This window comes from Rhamphochromis longiceps, linkage group LG20 (assembly GCF_057381845.1).
Source record: "Rhamphochromis longiceps isolate RC_006_pf linkage group LG20, R_longiceps_female_GT1.1, whole genome shotgun sequence".
Lineage (NCBI taxonomy): Eukaryota > Metazoa > Chordata > Actinopteri > Cichliformes > Cichlidae > Rhamphochromis > Rhamphochromis longiceps.
Genome location: NC_140576.1, coordinates 28,755,422 through 28,778,057, shown reverse-complemented (window position 1 = coordinate 28,778,057; position 22,636 = coordinate 28,755,422). Strand labels below are relative to the sequence as shown.

At 40.3% G+C, this 22,636-nt stretch overlaps 1 protein-coding gene, 1 long non-coding RNA gene and 1 other non-coding gene across 6 annotated transcripts; 1 reads left to right on the top strand and 2 right to left on the bottom strand.

Moving 5' to 3' along the window:
• Positions 1-1,024: 1,024 nt before the first annotated feature.
• Positions 1,025-1,096, bottom strand: trnaa-ugc (transfer RNA alanine (anticodon UGC)). Its single transcript has one exon. It is a non-coding gene; the product is annotated as a tRNA-Ala (tRNA).
• Positions 1,097-6,755: 5,659 nt separating this feature from the next.
• On the top strand, positions 6,756-18,434 carry tp53inp2b (tumor protein p53 inducible nuclear protein 2b). 3 transcript variants are annotated; one of them, XM_085393525.1, is made up of 4 exons: positions 6,756-8,110; positions 14,865-15,201; positions 15,912-16,482; positions 16,577-18,434. In XM_085393525.1, the coding sequence occupies exons 2-4, from the start codon at positions 15,078-15,080 to the stop codon at positions 16,839-16,841; spliced, it is 960 nt and encodes a 319-aa protein (XP_085249651.1). In that variant the 5' UTR covers positions 6,756-8,110; positions 14,865-15,077; the 3' UTR covers positions 16,842-18,434. The 3 variants fall into 3 exon arrangements, with proteins under 3 accessions (XP_085249651.1, XP_085249650.1, XP_085249652.1); XM_085393524.1 differs by having other exon boundaries at positions 6,762-8,110; positions 15,909-16,482; XM_085393526.1 differs by having other exon boundaries at positions 6,813-8,110; positions 16,326-16,482.
• LOC146645550 (uncharacterized) lies at positions 10,239-22,013 on the bottom strand. 2 transcript variants are annotated; one of them, XR_014909023.1, is made up of 4 exons: positions 21,142-22,013; positions 12,729-12,815; positions 11,955-12,025; positions 10,239-10,384 (listed from the first exon to the last, which is right to left on the bottom strand). It is a non-coding gene; the product is annotated as an uncharacterized LOC146645550 (long non-coding RNA). The 2 variants fall into 2 exon arrangements; XR_014909022.1 differs by lacking the exon at positions 21,142-22,013 and adding an exon at positions 13,020-13,304.
• Positions 22,014-22,636: the final 623 nt, after the last annotated feature.

Here is a 22,636-nt window from a genome sequence, read left to right as displayed (position 1 = left end):
ACAAAGAGGCTCTGGTGCTCACGTCCCTGGGTTCACCCTTTCCTCAAACTGAATAAAAACTACAAACAAGATAATAAGATTAAGTTCAAGACCCCTCAATACAAAAATGTAAAGGACATTAAGTAAAACATAAAGATGTAGACGTGCAGAACCTGATGATGGTGTGAAGAATGTAATAATCTGGATTAGCAAAACATTACTGTGTAATATAAAGATATAAATACAGGTGCATAAATTAGAGCATGTAAGCATATTTTATAAGGTTATCTAATGAATTAAAATAGCAATTAAAACTTAAGCTTATATCAAATAGCCAATATTCACGTTTAATGGCGTAGAGCACAGACTTGTCAAGTTTTTATTTGTACAAAAAATAAAGTACCCTATATTTCATTACTCCGTATGTTAAAGTTTTGCTCCTCTGCTCCATTTTTCATAAATCTCAACGTTTTAGTGACTAGATACAGTAACATTCTTTGTTAGGCTGAAGAATAAAATGTGATTCAGCGCCTCCTGGCGGTTGAAAGAAGGGCCTGCCAATCAAAAACACGCTAAAAGTGTATCGTTTAATTTTTATAACAACATTTTATTTAATTATGTTTTACTGTGGATCTTAGGTTGCTAAAGGCCGCGTGTTTTTTAATATAAATGCACAACCCCCCCCCCCCCCCCCCACACACACACACACACACACACACACACACACACACCAAAAAAAGAAAAACACACACATACACCCTCCTCTTGAAATTCTAAGTAAAGCAAACGCGATTTAATCAATGTAAGCAAAATAAACAGGCGTACATTTGATTAGCTGCTAGGCTTCTACTCAGAAAATAAATTCAGATAAAAGCTAACAGTTTATCTCAACCTGATTTAACCTGAGTGCTAGATCCAAATCAGATCACTGCTAAAATAAACGTTATCGTTCAATAATAGCTTCGTAAAAAGAGAAGGTATCGCAGTATTTGCTCGCCTTCCCCCACTCACAACACACACAAAATATAAACCCTGGTAAAACAAGTGGAGATGCCGGGGATTGAACCCGGGGCCTCATACATGCAAAGCATGCGCTCTACCACTGAGCTACATCCCCTGTTGGAAATCATGGCGCATTATTACGTATATAACAGTACGCATTCATGAACCGGAAGTTGATATTCCTTCTGTAAAATGAGTCGACGTTGAGCAGGTTATTTTTGCTCTCCTTGAGACCAGGTTATATAATTTCAGATCACAGCTTTAGCCTTTGACCCTTGCAGTATTTCTCTGGGTACAAGTACATTACTGTAAGTTACCTTTTTGAATGGATGAAGAAAAGTCCCGAGGTACTCCAGCTCAAAGGGTTTTTTTTTTTTTAGTAGTGGTTTTGTAAACACAGGAACTCAACTGACGTCAGGATGGATGAATGGGAAATGTATCTGCTTTTTTGTATCCTTGTTTTGTGCTATTTTTAGCCTGCACATCTGAGCAATCTGCTCCTCATTTTCCATGCTATCTGTAAAGCAGATAAACTGATGGTGGTGATGAGGGCTAAAACTATACTGAAAGACACAGGCACAAAGCCTGATTATAATAATTCTGAAATTAAGTGAGTTTGACACGAGTGGCTGAAAAGCAGGTCCTTCTCACCATCCTAGGTACCCTAATCCTTCAGAGAATTTAAAATAGCTCCCCTCATTAAGTTTCATAATATTCTCCAGGGGAGCACGAGCGAGGGGCTGTCGGCCCCCTCTGGAGAGCACAGTCTGTCCTCATTCATTCTGTGTTTATCTGCACACCCTTGCCAAGGACACCACTTACAGGCCCTGTTTGCTCTGCCCATGTAGGGACAGACCCGACCCATGGGATGCACGCATGGCCTGAGGGTTGAAGGAGGGCTGAAGGAAGGAGAAGAGAAAGGGTGAGAGCCTTTGTCTACACAGGGTGAGGAGGGATGGGCACCCACTGATGCTGTTATTGTGTAAATTGTGTAAATTTGGACTGGTGACAGAACGCCACCATGCTGAGTCTGTGCTGAGTAATAAGGAAAGGCTGACAACCGTTATGTGGTGAGGGTTATCTGGGGACTGTAGAGTGTTGCATGTACAGACAGGCTGTATGCAATATGAGATCCAAAAAGGAATTCTTTATCTAAGGCCACAGACCTCCAGACGTTACACTGGACAGTGTCAAAGAGGAAGACCCCAACTTTGGAGTTTCAAGTGTTTCATACAGTTAGTGTGGATTAGTTATAGTGTGGATTTTTAAAAGAATGGTTTGATATTTATGTTTTGACAATGTTCTTGTAGTCTTAACACTTGCAAAGTTAGATGACCTGTGCATGAGCTTTGGTGGTAGAGCTACCATATCCAAGTAAAACAGAGCTGATCAGTAAGTCTAGCTCTTACCAGATTTCAAAAATATACTTAAAAGCCTTAAAAATAAATACATTTATTAGCAAGTCTTCTCTTCACAATCAAATTGTGGTTTTGCATCTGGGTGTCATTACTACCCTCCACTGGCTGCATTGCAAACCTCATTGAGGCAGGATTATGCAACCTTTTTCTCCCCCATATGATCAAACTGATGTAGACAAAGTATTCATAATGCCACATATTCAACAACTCATGAAAACAGGGCTACAAGCTACTATGAAATTCACTTACTTACGACAGCTCTTCGACTGCATAGGACACGGATGAATCACACTAAACATTACAGTCACCTGCCTCGAGCTTCTTTGGCACGATGATACCACTTATAGATTTTTGTGGGTTTTCTTTTGTTTTTCTGGATAGAGATGTGCAGCCAGTTTTGTACCTCTGCCTGTGTTTGTTTTACCTAAAGGTGTTCGAGGAAGTAGGAAGTAATGAATTGTTTCAACATATAACGTACTGTTAAACCCTACAAACTGCGATGTCAGTCAGTCTGTCATTTTTATACAGATTAAAATATCTTTTGTACAGAGGCTCATAATTCCTAGAGTATAAATCCTAATGATTGGTGCTCTAGTACCTACTAAATTAGCATTATCACTTCTTTTAGTGACCTATATCAGAAAGATGACTTCCAAAGAGTGTGGCACCTCAGATTCCCCTGTGAACTGTAATAGTATTGGTAAGCTTTTTAAGCCATTAACACCTCCATCCATCCATTTGCTTCCGCTTATCCTTTTCAGGGGCGCGGGAGCCTATCCCAGCTGTCATAGGGCGAAAGGCGGGGTACACCCTGGACAGGTCGCCAGTCTGTCGCAGTGCTAACACATAGGGACAGACAACCATTCACACTCACTAACACATTCACACCTAGTGGCAATTTGGATTATCCAATTAACCTATCCCCACAAGCTGCATGTCTTTGGATGGTGGGAGGAAGCCGGAGTACCCGGAGGGAACCCACGCAAACACGGGGAGAACATGCAAACTCCACACAGAAAGACCCCAGCCTGATGGTGGAATTGAACTCAGGACCTTCTTGCTGTGCGGCAACAGTGCTAACCACCGTGCCACCGTGCTGCCGCCATTAACACCTTTTTTATACAAATATCAGAAGAAACTCGCAGATTATCCAACTAGTCCTTTAAGTTCTCCACCCCTTGTAATGTGTGTCATTTACTTTACTTCTGGTACTGTTAAGTTGTCTGACCTCCTATCTCCTGGGGCTGCTGTCTTATCATCAGCTGACAGCCAGCAGAAGCAGAAAGGCCCGAAAGAAGAGAGGGGCACCAAAAATAAAGCCTTCATAACAGGGTGAAGAAGAGGTGAATAAGGTAATGCTGGGAGTCGACTCAAAACAAAGTGACATACTTTTGAAAGTATGTCAGATCAGTCGATTTGATTTATGAGCCAAAATACAAAAAGATTTTATGCAAACCACGAAGAAAATAAATTCTCTGAAGATCAAACTGAAAATGTTGTTTAGAAGTAAAACACAAATTGTCATGGTCTGGAGTCTGCGACTCCGTGTTTATGTTTAGTTTATTAGTATTCTGTGGTTTTGGTTGCCTTGGGTGTTTGTACTCCTCTGTTTCATGGTTCATGTTCCTATGTTCTGTGTCCCCCAGTCTGTGTTACGTTGGTGGGTTATGTCATTGCGTGTATGTGTTTCCTGTTTTATTGTGAAGGTCTGCGTCTTATGTGAGTGTTTTCAGTTTGCCTCCCTAGTCTCGTCACGTTAATCACTCCCAGCTGTGTTCCCCACCTGTGTGTAATCTCCCTGTGTTCTCTGAGTGTATTTAAGTTGTGTCTTCTGTCATAGTAGTTGCTGGTTCGTCTGTGTTGTTTCCCCTCGGTCTCCCTGCATCTCTCCATGTGTATTTCCCCGGATCTCCCTGCATCTTCGTTTCTGGTTTGTGTTGTTAGTTTACCCAGTTTAGGTTTCCGGTTTCATGTTTTCCCACCATTGCTGTTTGTACCCACCCTTGTAAATAAATACCCACCTGCACCAGAGCTGCCGTCTTTTGGGTCCTTTCTTCAACTCCACACGGCTTGCCCCGGCAAACCGTGACACAAATTTCTGTTAACACTAAGTCCTAATCGTCTCTCCTGCTCCCAGCAAGTCCCATCAGTATTTGTTTTGTTCCAGTCAGGAACTCACTTTATTGTCTGATTCAAGCTTCAACAGGCAACAAGCTGGACTTCCGAGTGAGCTGAATCATTGCTGCGCCTCGGTGTTTCACCACAGTGTTATCCTTCTCTTGCTGGGAACCTGGGTTAGCTGTGTTGGCCAGGAAAAGAACAGGTTTGCTGTGAAATAGGAACATGACCATGAACGTGAACCCAAACAGGGAGGGGGAATAAGGGAGCTAGAGAGGGAAATACTGCCCTGACCTTTCGCCTATATTTTTTCCAGCTGGTAGTGCAAACTGTGGGAATCCACGAATGCAGGAAAAAGCTCTATAGCCTTAGGCAGAAAATGGAAAACCGGAGCCTCTCTTCTCTGTGAGCAAGCTGGTGTGGCTGTGCTGCTATTCATTGCAGCATATTGCTAACACCTTAAAAAGCATCTGAAGCACGTCATAGCGACTGACAAAGTGTTTTACAAGGACGTACACAGGAGCGAGCCAGTGACATGTACTGATTAGTTTGAGAACACAGACATTACACAAACACAAGCACAGATAGCTCTTCCTGAATGTTTGTGTTCACTGTGTTACTGGGGTTGAGATATCATCATCACTGCAGGGTGAATGAGTCTGTGTCTTCAAGAGTTGCCAAGCACCTGGTAACCATATAGGCCGATACCTTATCAACCTGACGTTAGAAAGCTCGTGCTGAACTCATTGTCTGTGACCAGGCAGCAATTACATACCAAATGTCTAAAGCAGAAAAAACTAGCTCTCAAAGAATGTGTGTGAAACATGAGAGGTGTGGCACATTTGTTTGTTTGCATTTGAGACATCCAGTCAAAGATGCTTCAAAATATAAGACAGCATTTCCAGCTAAATCAACTATGGAGAAATTTCAAGATCATGCTCTTGTCATTGTGTAAAAGCTTCTTAACTTAAAAACATAAGCATAGGCCTTTAATAACACGTTTATTATAATCTATTCTTAAGAAATACACCAACAGATTTACAATTAAAAACTCTCACACTCAGCTGCCGGTATGCCTGTTCGCCAGCTTTTTAGTGCAAATATCTAGTCAGCGATCACATAGCAGCAGCTCAGTGCATATCTACATTTTGGTCTAGAAGAGCTCCTGAAGTTCAAACTAAGCATCAGAAATTGAAAGCAAGTGTCAGTGTCAGCTATCTCTGGAGTTTTACAGAGAATGGCCCAAAAAAGGGAAAATATCCAGTGAGCAGCAGTTCTCTGGGTGAAAATACCTTATTGATGTTAGAGGTCAGAGGAGAATGGCGAGACTGCTTTGAGCTAGTAACTCAAATAATAACCACATATTTATCTAAGGTAAGCAGAAAAGCAGCTGCACAAAACAGCAAACCTTGAATCAGATATAGCAGCAGACTGCGTGGCCTCACCTACGTTGGCTGGTCTGAGTCTCGATTTCTGCTGTGGAAAATCAGACACTAGTCTGTTGGATTTGTTGTAAACAACATGAAAGCTTGAATCTGTCCTGTTTTTTATCAACGGTTTGGGCTGCTGCTGGTAGTTTAATTGTGTGGGGATATTTTCTTGGCACACTTTGGTTCCCTTAGCACCAGTGAAGCCTTGTTTAAATGCCATAGCCTACCTGACTATTCTTGCTAACCAGGCCTAACACTTTATGACTACAGCATACCCATCATTTTGTTAACACACCATGTCACAAAGCTCAGATGAACTCAAAGTAGTCTTTTGAACATGGCAATGAGTTTGATGTATTCAGGTGGTCTGCACAGTCGCAGAACCTCAATCAAATAGACGACTTTTGGGATGTGGTGGAACCGAAGATTGATCTTAGATGTACAGCTGACAAATCTGCAGCATGGTATCATTTTAATATGGACTGTGTGGAACCTTTAGCACCTTGTTGGATCAGTGCCATGAACTATTAAAGCAGCTCTGGGGGCAAAAGGAGCTCCAATCCAGTACTAGCAAGTTGCATCTGATAAGGTGTGAATACATACAGTTATCCACTTATTTAAAGAGGACCAGCTGCTACTGAATAATTCCCAAATTTATTGCATCCATGTTATAAAATTTAAATAAGTCATTATGTGTTTGGCTGAGTTTCAGCTAGAAGAACAGAGGTATGTTTCACCCTGAATGGTGACTGCGAAGCATGCAGGTACACACCCATGGAGACATAAACATGCGTGTTGCGAACAAGAACCATTTCTATTAATCATTATACAATATGTATTTTATAAAAAACACAACACCTAAAGAAACACACATGTATAAAACACACACAGTAATGGCAACAGTCACAATGTGGTAACACAAAGAGCAGTGGATAATCTCATTGCTTTACAAACTGCTGGGTACAAAAGTGACCACAAGGGGTATTTCAAACATCTAAAAATCCCATTGGTTACACAAAAGCTGCATTCAAAATAGCAAATATGATTGGCCGATATAGGCTGAAAAGCAAAAGTCGTCCCCACCAGTGGAATGAAAAAAAAAAAAAGGTGAAGGGGAAGAGAATGAGGTTTATTTACTATTGAAATGTAAAGTAAAACCACCAGCATCACCTGACAAGAAAAAATTAACATGATGTAAACTGCGGCTATTAAATGATTTGAATATTTGAGGTTTTAGTAAATAAGTCACCCTCAGGGAAAAACATGCAAATGAGATTGCTGTTGTCAGTGTTGTCCAGCATCCAGCATATGAGTAGAAGTAAAAACTACACCGGAAATGATACTGTTTCATATTTTAAATATCTTGTTTATAGGATTTCACCTCATATCACATTTGGGCCCCTAATATGTTAAAAATTAACTGCAAAGGCCTCACTAAAACTGGATCACACAAAGTTATTGCAAACATGTTGTGTCTGTGGTTCAAATTCCATTCAGATGGCGACATAACCGGTTTGTTGCATCAGATTCCTCTTTCTCATTCTCTTGATAGTTTAAATACTTTCATTTCTACATCCTACTTTTTCCTAGTCCTATATTAAAGACGTGTGAAAACAGACCCAGAGTCAGTTTACCTCCCCCCAGCCAAGCTTTCAAAAACCACGGATGCTGTTCGTGGAAGCTGATTAGAGTTCAGATTCCCAGTGAAGTCACCCTTTCCATCTGGGTGCAGGTTTACGGCTCATCTTGCCCAGCCCCCACCCTGTCACCAAGTAGACCGGCTTGCATCGGGTGTAATATTCTGATTGGCCGCTTTCTTTGGCGTGGGCGGGGTGATAGGCGTGGCTCTGAGTGATCTCACAATCAGCTGTTTTGTACGCTCTACATTCTGATCCGAGGATCAGCTGGAGGCAGCAATAAACAGGAAAATCTGCAGCGTAAAAACTAGAGGAAAGGAGGGGAAAGCTGCAGATGTTATGATCTGAAAACGTCCGTGTAAACATTTTTACACGAAGCCCTTCTTCTAAGAAGAAAGCCTTTTATTTTTATATAATGGTGTTCTAACTACCTCACATAAAGGCTATCTAAAGCTATGCTTTAAGAGTTGTCGTTTCTACTGTGTGTGAGATCTCGTTTACAACTTGAATAACACTGCAAGGGCAGGTAAGCTATTTCATTTTCTGTATTTTTTTATCTCTATTTCTTTTTCCAGATTAAACGCTCGGTGTGTTTTGTGTCTAACTGTGCTTATAAAGAGGCATCAGACTAACCTACATCTTTGCAATTGAACCTGCTGCTTTCCTTTTAAGGTTATTCATAAAAAAATACCCATTACATATCAGCTGTCGTGAATCATAGAGATTCTTATTATTGAATTGCATCCCTTTGTCTTGGCCTGCCTTTGAGTGTGTGTTTTTTCTTATACTATGAAATGACCTGTTAATAGGACATGAATAGATGGGGAAGCAGTATGTTATAGGCCCAAATAAACAGCCTTAGTTGGGTCGATTCGACGTCCTGCATCTGCAGAAATGACACCAGCCTGCATAGATTAATCCTATAGGACGCCAGCAGTCGTTGTTTTGCAAACTGCACCAAATGCTGGTGTGGAGTCGATGGCGGATGTTGATGTATTTGTTGCAGGTCGACCTTTTTAGGTTTTGATTTCCACTAAAAATACACCAGGCCTAACCTGAGCTGCTCTGTCAAATAACCGACTCGCTGTGTATTCAGGAGCCTCTTTTCTCCTGTCTTTCGTGCAGTGTTGCTGAGCCACAACTGTCATTGCTTTGACCCCTCAGCTGTAGCCAGAGCTTATACGGATAATTCATGTTTAACCTGGATACCCTGCGCAGAAAGTCGCGTCTTCTCTGGGCTCGTCGATGCTCTGGCATCGAGGTCGATGTTTTATTTTACATGAAGAGCCTATTCTTTGTGTTGGAAACGTAAACACCGCTGCATATTTTTTTCATAAGCGTTTCAAGTCCAGACGACAGCCGTCGACAACAGCAGCCGCTCTCACACGGATGGTTTTTCGGTACCGTGTTGCAAAATGCAGATCAAACACGAAAACCATGTCGACTGCAAACACGCGATCAGAAAATCTTGATATTTTTCCCCTGTTTGTTATTCTGACCGATTTTCTTTTTTCCTCCGGTCGCAAAATAGGCTGGAGCCTCTCCGTCAGTGGCGTGACGTCAGACGCAGCTTGTTTTTACTTCTCGGGAGCCCCGCCCACTCCTCTTATGAAATAAATAAAATAAAAAACCTCAATCAATAGAGCTGCCTATACATCCGGAACATATTAAATATATACTGTTGTGTTACTGCCACATTTTAACAAATCCACAAAACTTCTTGTTCAACATGTAAGAAGGCTTTCTTCTGCATTATTCATGCATATATATATATATATATATATATATATATATATATATATATATATATATATATATATATATATATATATATATATATATATATATGTGTATATATATATATATATATATATATATATATATATATATATATATATATATATATATATATATATATATATATATATATATATATATATATATATATATATATATATAGTTCCCTGGGCTCTCTGTCCTGGTCGTTGTGTCCTTGGGTAAGACACTTTACCCTACTTGCCTACTGGTGTTGGCCAGAGGGGCCGATGGCGCGATATAGCAGCCTCGCTTCTGTCAGTCTGCCCCAGGGCAGCTGTGGCTACAACTGTAGCTTGCCTCCTCCAGTGTGTGAATGTGAGAGTGAATGAATAGTGGCATTGTAAAGTGCTTTGGGTGCCTTGAAAAGCGCTATATAAATCCAATCCATTATTATTATTATTATTTTGACCTGTAAGGTCTCCTTATTATCTAACAGCATCAGTGATCATATAAACTATAAATGGGCTACAGTTACCCTAGAGGGCCAAATGTCACCTGCTGTCCCTGGCCAGATAAGGTATCCTAAAATAGAAAAAACAAAATGTGTTATGAAAATATTATTTACCTCACAAGAAATATTCAATCAGCTCTATTTCCTACTGTACTGTACATATGCTCAGCTACAAGCAGTGATAATAAAGAAAAAGAAAGGGAAAATGTAATGAGTGAGAGTCACTTTTATTGCTTTTAACTTTCAGATAACGCATATCTTTCTGCTTTTTTACAAAACAGTCAGCATCATGAATCTTTGTCATTGTGTTAATGGGTGGATTTGACAAGGTTTCCACAAAACATACATCATCTGGTCATTAGCTATCATTGTTTCTTTGGGCCCTTTTGGCAGTGTCAGTACCTATAAGGCCAATCAGTAGCTCTCAGTTGGCAAGCTAACAAAATGGTCAGGGAAGTGCTTCTTACGAGTCCATGTTGGGTGTTTATTGTGCGGATCTCCTCTCCACCTTATGCAAAGCAGCACTGAGGCCTGAAAAACATTGTTTATCAGAATTTACTTGTCATAGTCCCATGACTTAATGCTTTATTAGTCAAGGAATGCATTAATCTTTGTGCTGAGGTATGCACTGCACCGCATCAGCTGAAAGACAGTTCCTCAAAAACATTTCATAGTCATTGTTTAGTGACTGAATGTTTTTTTTCTCACAAGATCTAAAATACAGGTCATGCAACCCAGATCTTTTTTTAATTAAGAGATAAGAGATAAGAAAGATAAGTCTTTATTGTCATTGCACAGTCATACCTAGTACAATAGTACAACAACATTGGAAACTGTCCTGCATCGGCACTATGCACAACAAAACACAACACAAATAAGACAACACAACACAAGACAATAACTTAACTGAATAAATTTAAAAGAGAATGAGTGTATGACAGTAACTTAATTATATATATAACAAGTTAAATAGCTTTCATCATTTAAAGAAAAGGCTTATAAGGTTTAGCTTTTTTTCTTTTTGCACCAGTTACTGCTTCACTTGATTTATCTCATATCTTATCGTATCACTTCAAGCACCTGACATCAGCAATCCCACAAGCATGCTCTGTATGACTGCAATTAGGATGTGTCTTCCCTTTTTTGCTCCGTTATCATGGTGATTCTCCAAATAAGGACAGAAACCCATCATGCATCCATGCATATCTGCTCCCATGACTCTTTGCTCTATAAATCCTTGTCTTTCACCTTATTTTTACTAACCTTCTCATTTATTTAGTGAGAAAGTTCAGCTTCATACACTTTACATTATAGTCAATGAGATTTCTGGGGCAAATGAGACTGTGGTTGAATGTGATGATTACTTAAATAGGTTATGGCCTGATATCGAACCTCTCCTTTAGTAAATAAACACTAACCTTGAATTCACAAACAAAAATAACTGTGTCAGACAGTTGCAGAGCGTGTTGAACAGAGGCGGAGCCAGACATTTGAAACACCCAGGGCTTAGCCCAAAAGGATAGTATGCATGTGGGATTTTTTTTTCCCTTGGGGGGGGGGGGGGGGGGGTAGAAATGACTGAAAGATTAATTGGCTCTGTTTTGAGTTTTGTTCAAAAAAGAATGACTTCATATAGGGAAAAATATATATCACATGTGCAGAACACCTTAAACTAGTTTTTTAATTAAGCAGCAAGGCAGAACAAAATCAGGGCTGTATCAAGACACGAGGACTAAACCCCAATTCAACCAGACCCAGAACTGATCCAGAATTAAAACAGGACTACAACAGTTCAAAATCAGGACTACTTGGGACTTAACCAAGACAGAACCAGAATCAGAACTAGATGATAGTAGCACTAAAAATCATCATAGACCTGCACTACATTTATTTTTTAATTTTACCAAAGTACAATATTTAGATTGAGAAAGGTTTATATAATTATTTAGCCTTGTTGTGCAAACAAGCCTGCATAACTTAATAAATATAGAATTTGAAAAATAACAAACCTAAAAAGAAACACTAGGTATGAGATACATGAGTACCTATGATACGGTGATACTTTTGGTAAACAACCATTTGACTAACATGTGTGTCTCACCTGCTCTTGTTCATCTCTGTTCTGTCCTCATTCTCCATCTCCCTCTCTGTTCCTCTCTCTCCCTCTTTGTGCTGACAATCATCAAATATACAGATATTTACAAACTCTTCAGATAAAAACACAAACACTTTTTAATTGTAACATCAAATCAGACTAAATGTTTATTTTTTTAGATTGATAAATATAAAAAACATATTTGTTAACTTTAAGAGTAAAGAGAGAAATCGTCTGTATTTCTTAATTGCAAATGGCACCAAATTGTATTCAAAATTGAGCCACACTTATGGAGCTCCACAGTTCTTTTCCTGGTGTTTTGGTTGACATCTCTTGATTTTCCCATGTCACAGAAACAGGCTCTGTGTTTTGCCTTATATGCATCCACAGCTGTGCCACCTGTTTACTCACATGGACTCTACTAACCTATCAGAAGCTTCTTCAGCTCAGAATGGAATCGTCTGGAGTTTTCTTATTAATTAACAATAAACTTAGTGTACATGTACTCCTAAATTTGATGAAAGTGATAAAAAACAGAAAGCTCTGTCTCTCTTTATTCTGACATTTAACTAATTCAAAAGATATTTCAATATTTATCTAAAACAAAAGTTTACTCTAAATTGATGTTGTGCAGTAAAAATGTTTTATGTTTTCTCCCTAAAGTGTATGTAAATATCTGGTTACAAATGTGAATATCCTGCTGTGTACTGAAATTCCTCTTGTTTTGCATAGAAATATACTGAACAACATACAAAGCATAATATATAAAATAACATTTACCTGAGTTTTTCTTTGAAAGAACCCTCTAATGTCCATTCTTATATTTCAGTACATAACTGAAACCGATTTAGTCGGGGAGGGTAAGAACTGAAAATATGAAATAAACACACGTAAGCTAAGAATCTCTAAAAAAAAAAATAGCATTTGTTCGGCTTTTCATTTCGCCATTTGTTGATTCACTTGAAGAGCAAGTAACGTAATATTGGTCAAGTGATCAGTTTGATATCAATCTTTCGTGATGCACCGTCATATTTACATTATTTGTACGGTACGAATGATTTGCTTTGGTACCTGGTCAAACTTAAGCTCTCCTTAGTATGGCTGGCTCCGTCTCTCCAACAGCGCACTGACGGGCAGCAGCTGCCCCGCCCCCTCGCTCAGTCGCTTAGTGCCTGAGCTTGGATCATACCAATATCAGGGGGGGATTCACGCACAGTCGTAAATTCCCACAGTGTGCACTATGTGCTTCGAATATTGTGTGTACTTTTTGTTTTATACAGTTGTCAGCCAGGCATCTAACTATGAAAAAATTGCACTCCAAAATACCCCGGGCTTCTGACAAAACAACCCGGGCTTAAGCCCAGTAAGCCACCCCCACGCTCCGCCCCTGGTGTTGAACTCTGTGATCTCTTGGGTCTCTTTGCCCTATATACTCAGTTTAAATAAAACTCAACCTTCGAACATGCAGAGCGTTGTCACATAAGCTAAACTTCAGGTTAACATTACACCAGTGTGTTCACGTGTAGTTCACATCCTCGTCCTTTGGCCTCAGCACCTGCTGTCACAATGTTTCTGGTTTTCTTTGCATCTTTCACATGTGTGCACACACATTACTTGGTTTTGTAAGAGTGTGGCTCTTTGTAAATATACCTTTTTTAGTTTTGCCTACCTTTTTCTAGAGGTGGATACCAACACTGGACAGATACTTTGTTTCACTATGTTGCCTTCTTAATTGTGTTAAATAATGAATTATTTCAAAATTAATAATTTCTAAATACACGAAAAGCCGAAAGGTGTGTTTTGTTTTATTAGCTAATAATTAATCACAACCACAATAAATTACAATGAAAAGTCTTCATTCAAATTTGCACAGAAATGCAAATGAATGTTGATTCAACTCACAAACCATGACACACTGCTCTCCCCTACATAAGCTGCCTTTATAGGTTAAAAGTATCAGTATTGATACTGATATCAGTAATACTGGCCCTATATTTACTTGGTATTAGATGAATACCAAAATCTTCTTCTTCTTCTTCTTCTTCTTCTGTGCTCTGCCCATCTGCCTAGAAACTGAGAGTTGATTGGTTTTCTTGACCTAATAGGGGAGGGCAGTGTAGTTATTACACACTGGCTTGCTGATTAACTCATTAACTCCTGTTTCTTATGTAACTTCGCAGTACCTTCATAGTCCACTAGGGGGGCCCGACCCACATTTTGGAAATCACTGCACGAGATTGCTTGTAGTAACAAACCTGTAATTATTATTCGATCGTTCTCAGCTCTAAAAAATATTTCAGCATCTTTCAAGTATTTGTCCTTTTGTTTAGTTTCATCTACTATTACTGCAGTAACTGTTAAAAAAAAACGCATTCCTTACCACATTTACCTGGACAGGCAGGCAAAATTAGCAACTATCTTGGAAATATGAGGAGATGTTTAGCTGCTAAGGCCAAATATTCCCTCAGGGGTGCATGGCAACCAAAAACACAGCAGCCAGAAGTAAGATGCCAAATGAATGACAGGCACAGTGTTGATGTGCAGCCCCCAAGTGGTCAAAACATTTTTTTTCAGTTTTCTGTGACCTTTCAGAAGTGTTAAGATATAAAGTGTTTAAAGTGAGTGGTGTTGAAGTTTGTTTGTTTTTTCAAAAAAGCCCTGTTGTTTTATAAACTCATTATAAGATTCCCACCTCTTCTAATTAACACGTTAATGTTCAAAATAATAATAGTAATTTTTTTAAAAAGAGCAACACTTTTAATGCCACTAAGGTTTGAGTTCACGCTAAAAACAATGACTGCATTGCATTTTTAAATAATCCTGACCTCTTTTGTTTCTTACTCTCTTTATCTAATGTATGTTTCATCTTTTCATTGCAACTAATTATCCCCTTTTTCCTCTCTCCCTCTCCCTCAGGCCTTTGCTCCAAACCAAGTGAAACCTTATATTTGCACTACAGAAGCCTGTCCACACCTGTTTGTCAAAACAAGGTCCAGCAAGAGGCTTCAAGTTGGGGAAAAAAATAATCAAAGAACAGCGTAAAATAGCAACCGACAAGAAATTCAAAAAGGCAGCTACAGCTTTTTCTTTGTGCACCACAACAAAAGCACCAGTCGTCAACACTTGACAATGTTTCAGCGTCTTAGCAACCTGCTGTTTGGGGAGGTGGAAGAGGTGGTAGCTGAGCTGAAGGGACCCAACCCATGTGTGACTGAGGCCGACGAGGAGGGATGGATGATTGTCAATCTGCCTGGTGAGTCAGAGAGAGCATTGTGCTGGGCTTGTGTTGAAGGGATGGTTATTTTAAAAGCTACATCAAAAGTGAGGAAATAGTCAAATTATGCTTTGTGTGCTGCTGTGCATGTTTATGATACTGACTAATATATGAAGTGTAGTGATAACAACAGTGGGATGATGAGATGGGGTGAAGTATTATGATAAGGGCGTGGCTCAGCTACACTGCCGCTCATCCATATGGCTGCCATGCCAAAGGTTGTGTTGTCCGTCAAATGGCGGAAACACATAGCTACCTGTGAACATGCATCTCCTTCCACTTTGTTTATGATCTTGATCATGACAAAGACTATTTTAAAGTATGAGAATGTGCTTTAATGCCTGCTCAGAAGAAGCCAAGCAAACAACATAACATAAAAGTACCTCTCAGCAGAGTCAAGGCAGAAATTATGTCAATGACATAATCACAGCTTTAGAGGGTCAACACAACTAATGATGTGACTCTTTTATGTTTCCTTACCCCTCCTCCCCCCTCTTCCTTTCCTCCAATTTTTTTAAATACCCTTACATTCCTCACACTGGTATGTGTGTGCGTGCGTATGTGATCCCTTCTTTGACCTGCATGGCTTTTTGAAAAATCTGCCACATTTGCATAACTTGTGCAACATCTTCCCCCACCCTGACCCCCCTCTCATCTGAACCATCTCATCGCTGCCATGTGCTCAGAAGAGTCTGACTGCATGATGCAGGTTGATGATGAGTCAGGAATCCCACTGATCGCACAATCATTCCCAGAGAATAACTTGTCAAATCGTCAAGACGCACGTACAAGGACTGAATGCCCGGCCCCTGTCCCCCACCCCCCTCACAAGCGTCGTAGGACACATAAAGGCCGGCCACAAGGTGCAGTAGCATTAGTAGACCCTGTGTCCTGTCCCAGCCCCAGCCCATCAGACATGGGTGCTACTACACCCGTAACCCTGCCAAGACGGGTCAGACTGTCCACGCCCTCCTCCACGCCGTCAATGTCCCCAGGCTCTGGGAGTGAGTGTGGGGGCAGTGGGTGTAGCAGTAGGGCAGGCTCAGAGAGAGGCTGCATGGATGAGAGCTGGTTTGTCACCCCTCCCCCCTGTTTCACTGCAGAGGGAGCCACTGCAGAGGCCAGCCCGATGGAAGACTTGCTAATAGAGCACCCCAGCATGTCTGTGTACGTCTCCCCGAGCAACCTGTCCATGGTGTCCAACAGCAACCTGTCTGCAGTGGCAGAGGAAAGCATGGTTAGCCTGGGGGGCAGCGTGAGGTGAGAGCGATTGGCTAAAAATATACCTGCTCTTTATCCACTTTTTTCCCCAGCATCAGCATAACTATGTTATCTTTTCTCTCTTTTCCATCAGAGCGGCTGAACCAGCTTCGGTCCCCGCCACTCACGGCACTATGCCCACCAGGGTGAGCCGTGGAGCAGCTGCCCAGGCCGGTGCTCTGGCCAAGGTCACCCAAGTGGCCAGGGTCCAGCGTAGCAAAGCCCGAGTGGAACGCCGCCATCTGGGGCGCAACCGCATCCAACGCCAAAACCGCACCAGGGAGCAGATCCCTCGCCACACAGCCCACAGCAGAAACACCTTCCTTCACCAGCCCAGCAAGCGTAACTTCTGCCACTAAACTCCCCAGCGCACATGGGGCATTGTTTACTCTGAGGGCATTAGTAGTCACACATGAATAAACGCAGTCAACCACAGCATTTTTAATTTCCGTTGCACTTAAGATAACAGTAGTGTTTTGTTGTTTAGACATAATCTGACTTCACCTGGTAGCTCAATTCCCATTCTGGTGTTATGAAACCGAACCCTCTGAGTAGATATTGTTGACCTTTTTACTACTTATTGTCCGACGCAGTATCCAAACCACAAAAAAAGTCTTTAAAATCTTAAAAGAAGCTATTCGTAGTAATAATAATGCTTGAAAAGCACGAAAAACTTGATTTCTATAAAGTTTCTGTCCAATCTTGCCTCCCCAAGTTCATTCCTCCGCAGTGCATTTTATTTTAGAGAGATTAATTCAGCTAATACACCTCCGTTAAATGTATTTAATTATTTTGGAGACAATAAATTCAAATTGAAGTTTATTTTTCTCTGGCTGGAATAACAGTTTTCTGACTTTTCCAGTGGAAACAATGCAAGACAGATTTTGTCTTTATAACACCAAAAACAAGTCATCATGTCTTCAAAGCTTTATGTTAAAGAGATAAAAGAATTCAATCAAAATATGATTTTTTTTTAATAGTTCAGAAGAGGTGGAAGGATATACCGTGTGTGACGAGGGGGAGAGGAAATTCACTAGACATTTGTTTCTCTCCAATTTGGTGCGCTAATGAGCAAAGTACACGACAAAGCCCAGGAAACATGAAGCAACCGATTTCATCAGAGGAAACCAAATGTTGTGAGATTTTCTCTCTTCTTACTTTGTGAAGGATAACAGCAAGTTGATGATGGCGAGAGCAAAACAGATTAAAGAGTAAAGCAAAAAGACATGATGAATTGGAACATAACTGAATGAAGACTGAGGTGGTTTAACGAGAAAGGTTCACAGGAAAGTGTAACGTAACCCTCTGAGCAGCCTGAGTCCTTAAAATGTAACATCACATTTTATTGGAGAGCTTTTAGAGTACAGCTGCTGCTTTTGCATATTCAAATAGTTGTCGTTGGCACTTCTATAGTCATTAAAGGTGAGGATTATAAATGCAGTGGAAATATCCAAGGCTAGCCTTTGGGTTACAGGGTATGGCAGGTCATAGTAAGTGCAGAGCGGTATCGGTGGTAACTCATTATTTTGTTTTGTCATGTGTTTTTCTGCTTACTTTGTCTCGTAAACAGTAATTTTATTGGACTGTTTCTGTTTGCATGATTCCATCCGGAGAGAAAATCTAAACTGTTCCCTGCCAGATAAACAGAAAGTAGACATTTGGGCTTTTTAAAGTCAACACATTATAATCGTTTCTCCCCCCGCAGATCATAAAACAGCACGATTATCATTATTTGTGTCCTCTGTAAACTAAAGCAATGTGCCCAGCACACACATCAGTCATTCTTTTACACAGTGTGTGCTGTGATCTTATGTTATCCATGTGAACACCAACACAGAGAGCATTTTTACGTCTGTCCCTTTTATGGATAAAAGCACTGTCTTCACGGGACTTTTTTTTTTTTTTTTTTTTTAAAGCCTAACACAAGCATCTTCACCCCAGATTCAACACTTTCAACAAATATCATCTTCCTCATGGACACGCAGCGCATTGCTGATATCTCCTTCATGGTTCTCATATTTCATATTAGCACATGCAGCTCTAACAGTGTCCACTTAAAAATCTAGCTTACTGATATGTATTCAACAACAATAGTAAACAATGGTGCTGAAGTGTATACTGATGTTTGTAAATTATTTGAGAAATGGATGTACGTTTGCACTGTCATACATTTTGTGAGTCAAAAAGTTTTAGCGGTGTGCCGTGTGCTTGTTTTGTTTTTTCCTTTTGTGATCATTTTTTTTTTCTTCTTTTCATTTTGACCCGGACTGTGTGTGAGGTGCCCCGATCCGTTGAATCCTACGAAAAAGACACAAATATCTGTCATCTTTTTCTTCTTGTAAATATTACAGAACAATTTATAATGCTTTGCTAGATGTCATAGCCTCTCAGAACTCGTGTCCAACGGGACTGATGAGAATCCAGTCTCTGCCGCATCTCTGTGCTCGCTTTTTAAACCAGGAGGGCCACAAGTGGTGTCATTGCTCCATTTTCAGTGTCACCTTGTTGAGATGCACCATTTAAAAAAGAAAAAAAAAGATATAGGCTCAGAGTTGACGTGCCATAGGCAAACACTGCCCTCCAGAGGGCCCACTCGACACAGCACCAGCTGCTGTGTAAATGCTGTTGAGGGTCCAGTCTTATGACCGTACTGAAGTGTTAAAAGGACAGACTGAGATACATCGAGAAAATAGATGTCCTGTGTGGTTCTTGAGTCACATGCTAAACCTTTTTTTCTGTCAATAATCCTACAAATTACTTAATTTTATTAAATTACAAATGTTTCTGCTTTAAGGGTGGCTATAATGTATCCTGTCAGTCTCTCAAGTGCAGCGGGTGTATCTGAGGTGATGAGCCTGCACACATACACATCAAGATATCTCTGTTTAGGCTTTCACACTCTCTCCAAGGGGCTTTTACTATTCTCACTGTGCCTCAGAGGAAGCATCTTGTTTGAGGGGAAAACAGTAAAAACAGGTTAATGATGAGAGATCACAGGTGGATTATGGGTGCATGCCAAATCGCCGCAGATACCTCTGATGCTGCAAATTTCATTTACTTTTATTTTCTGTCCTTTATCAGCAATGAAATGTAAAAAGGAAACATGTTTAGGTATGTTGTGTGTGATTATTGCAATGTGTGGTTTTAGGAGGCAAGGTCATTCAAAACTTGCAGGGGAGGGAGTGGGCACCCACTGTGTTGAGCCTATAGCAGATGTGGGATGTGGATAGTGACAAAATGAGGCAGTAGACATATAGTTTATATATTTAAAAAAAAAAAAAGAAATGTACTATAAAAATACAATAGAACATGCTTGTATTTTCCCATATAGTTATTAGAAGAATTGTTCGACAATATAATCTTTTAAATGAAAGCGTTGAATGTCTGGGGAGTTTCACATGTTTTACGTCGTGCCCTAATATGACGGCAGCTTCAAAACACTTGGGGTTTCCCCCCCATGTTACATCTCAGTTAGTACACCCTCCCTCCCCTCCATGAAAATGAAAGATATAGACATATAAAATTTGATGTATCTGATATCTATGGTGATTGTGCCTTTCACTATTTCTGCATGGTTTTTGTGATGTACTGATTTTTTTTTTTTCCACACCCAAAGTGGACAGTTGTCCACTGACAGGCAAGACCTATGCAAAAATCAACGGATGGGTTGTCCAACATCCATTCAGAAAACACAGGTACCCGCCAAAAATACCCCCCACGACAATAACAACAATAAATGCTCAGGTTAACACCTGAATCTCGTGTCATTATTTTCATGTGGGACCGCAAAAAGAGGTGTTGGAATGCAGTCTTATATAGGAAAGCTTAAAAAGGCCGTAGTACTTATTATTATAACACTCAGTGTTATTATTTTATAGCCTAACATTTAGAATAATGCATAAGCACCTGGTTGAAAGCGCAATAATTGTGAATATTAAACTATATATGGTAAATGGCCTGCATTTGTATAGCGCTTTTACTCAGTCCCTAAGGACCCCCAAAGCGCTTTACACTACATTCAGTCATTCACCCATTCACACACTGGCAATGGCAAGCTACATTGTAGCAGCTGCCCTGGGGCGCACTGACACACTGACAGAGGCGAGGCTGCCGGACACTGGCCCTCTGACCACCACCAGTAGGCAAACATGGGGTTAATATCTTGCCCAATGCCATATTTGGCATGCAGCCAGGAGGCAGCCTTCTGATTAGTGGCTGACCTGCTCTGCCACCTGAGCTACAGCCACCCGCTATATGGCTTATGACTTGGCATTATAAATATCCAAATTGGTTGGATTATAAAATTTTATAGCTGAAGTATTTAACCAAATAATTGTACAGTGTAGGGTTAAGGTGACCAGATGTCCCTCTTTAGCATGTTTATTCCTTGTCCCCCTGTCCCACATCTGGAGACAATGTCCCACATTTTGACTTGTTCTACACTCCTTCTAAAGTCTTTCTTTTACCAGACGTGTGTGAAGGGAAGACTTTTTATGATATTCAAAACACAGAGGGTCAGTTTGTTTAATGCCTGTTTAATGATTTTGTCTTTTTTTCCCTTAAGTATATTTTTCTGTTTCATGCAGTGGCAGTGACACTCAAAAAGGTATGCTAATGTTACGGGTCCCAAGGATGAAGACCACGATGACAATATGTTACCTGTAAAAGCAGGTGAAGAGCGGAGTAAGGAAGACACGATGCGTCTCTGCTTTCCTCCAGAACGTGTCTGAGTCTGATTTATTTCACACAAATAAATGCTATAAAACACTAAACATGAGCTTTCAATATACTGTTCAGCTGGTTCCTCATTCACATCAATTACATTTACTTATTTCACAACATCAGTGAAATATACTCTTTTTAACTGGTTCAGTTTCTTAAGTTCACACTTCTTTCCATAACAACTACATTCTTTTATCATATCAATAAACACATCACATTGTCTTCTGCAGTGTCTTACTGGCTAAACAGTTATATTCAATAACAGCATTGGTAAATACATTACATTTGTTCCCTCCAGTAATTTACTGGCAAAATCACTATTTAGTGCATCATGAAACACAGCTTGTTTAATTAACCCGTGAATGCCTCTGTTAGCTACACAGAGTTGCTCAGAGTGCTTGTGTTACACTAGCTAATCTACTCAGTCACTTTCAACATAACTATTAACATTCACATCTCAGAGAACTGATTCGATTGGAGCATTACAACACGTTTGCACCGAGCATAGGAGCGCACTGACTCTGCTTCACGAGCGCTCCACCCAACGAGCGGGCTCGCGGCGCGGTCGCACGGGACACTCTTCTGGCTTTCTCCCGCGTCCACATGTAACCAACTCGGGCGGACCGCCCTAACTCTCTCATTCACGTTAACGTGGGTAACCATGGTAACAATAAACAACATTTTCGGTGCGAGCACCATTTACCGACCTGTAAAAGCAGGTGAAGAGCGGAGTAAGGAAGACACGATGCGTCTCTGCTTTCCTCCAGAACGTGTCTGAGGAAGCAGCGGAAGGTGGGCTCGACTTACTGCACCCCCAAACCCCGGAGCAAGCACCAAAGTTCCGCCCTCACTGCTTTCTAACATAAAATGAATCCCTATTACATGAATTTTCTATCCTCTTAAAGAACTGAAAATAAATACATATAGCAACGAAAAATGTCCCGTTACATGAGTGTTTTACACAAAATAACATTAATGTGGTCATTCCCTCACAGGGGTGCCACACAAATCTAGTGATAAATATGAACTGAAAGTAAGAACGTGTTAGCATAGAGAAGAGCAGCTGAAATAACACTTAATATATAAAGTGGAATTTATAAAGATTGTCGTATGAGAGCATGGACACATTGTATTTGTTTGGAGAGAGAGCAGGGGATATATTTGGCATGTGCTTGCTGTTAACAATATAAAACCATACACATTTTATCAAATTTCTATTTGCAAGCTAGACGTGAAAATTTCATTGGTGGCATTGATGATGTTTTCCTCTCTGCCCACCAAAAACACAGTGTTTGTTTTGCATTAGTTTGCTGAGACCTGGCTACCAAGTAGCAAGTACCTTTAAGTACACCTATTTGAATATAGGCAGTTCTTTAAGTGTCTTAACTGCTGATGAAAGTAGGGTTTTTTTTGTAGGCAGATGTAACTGTTT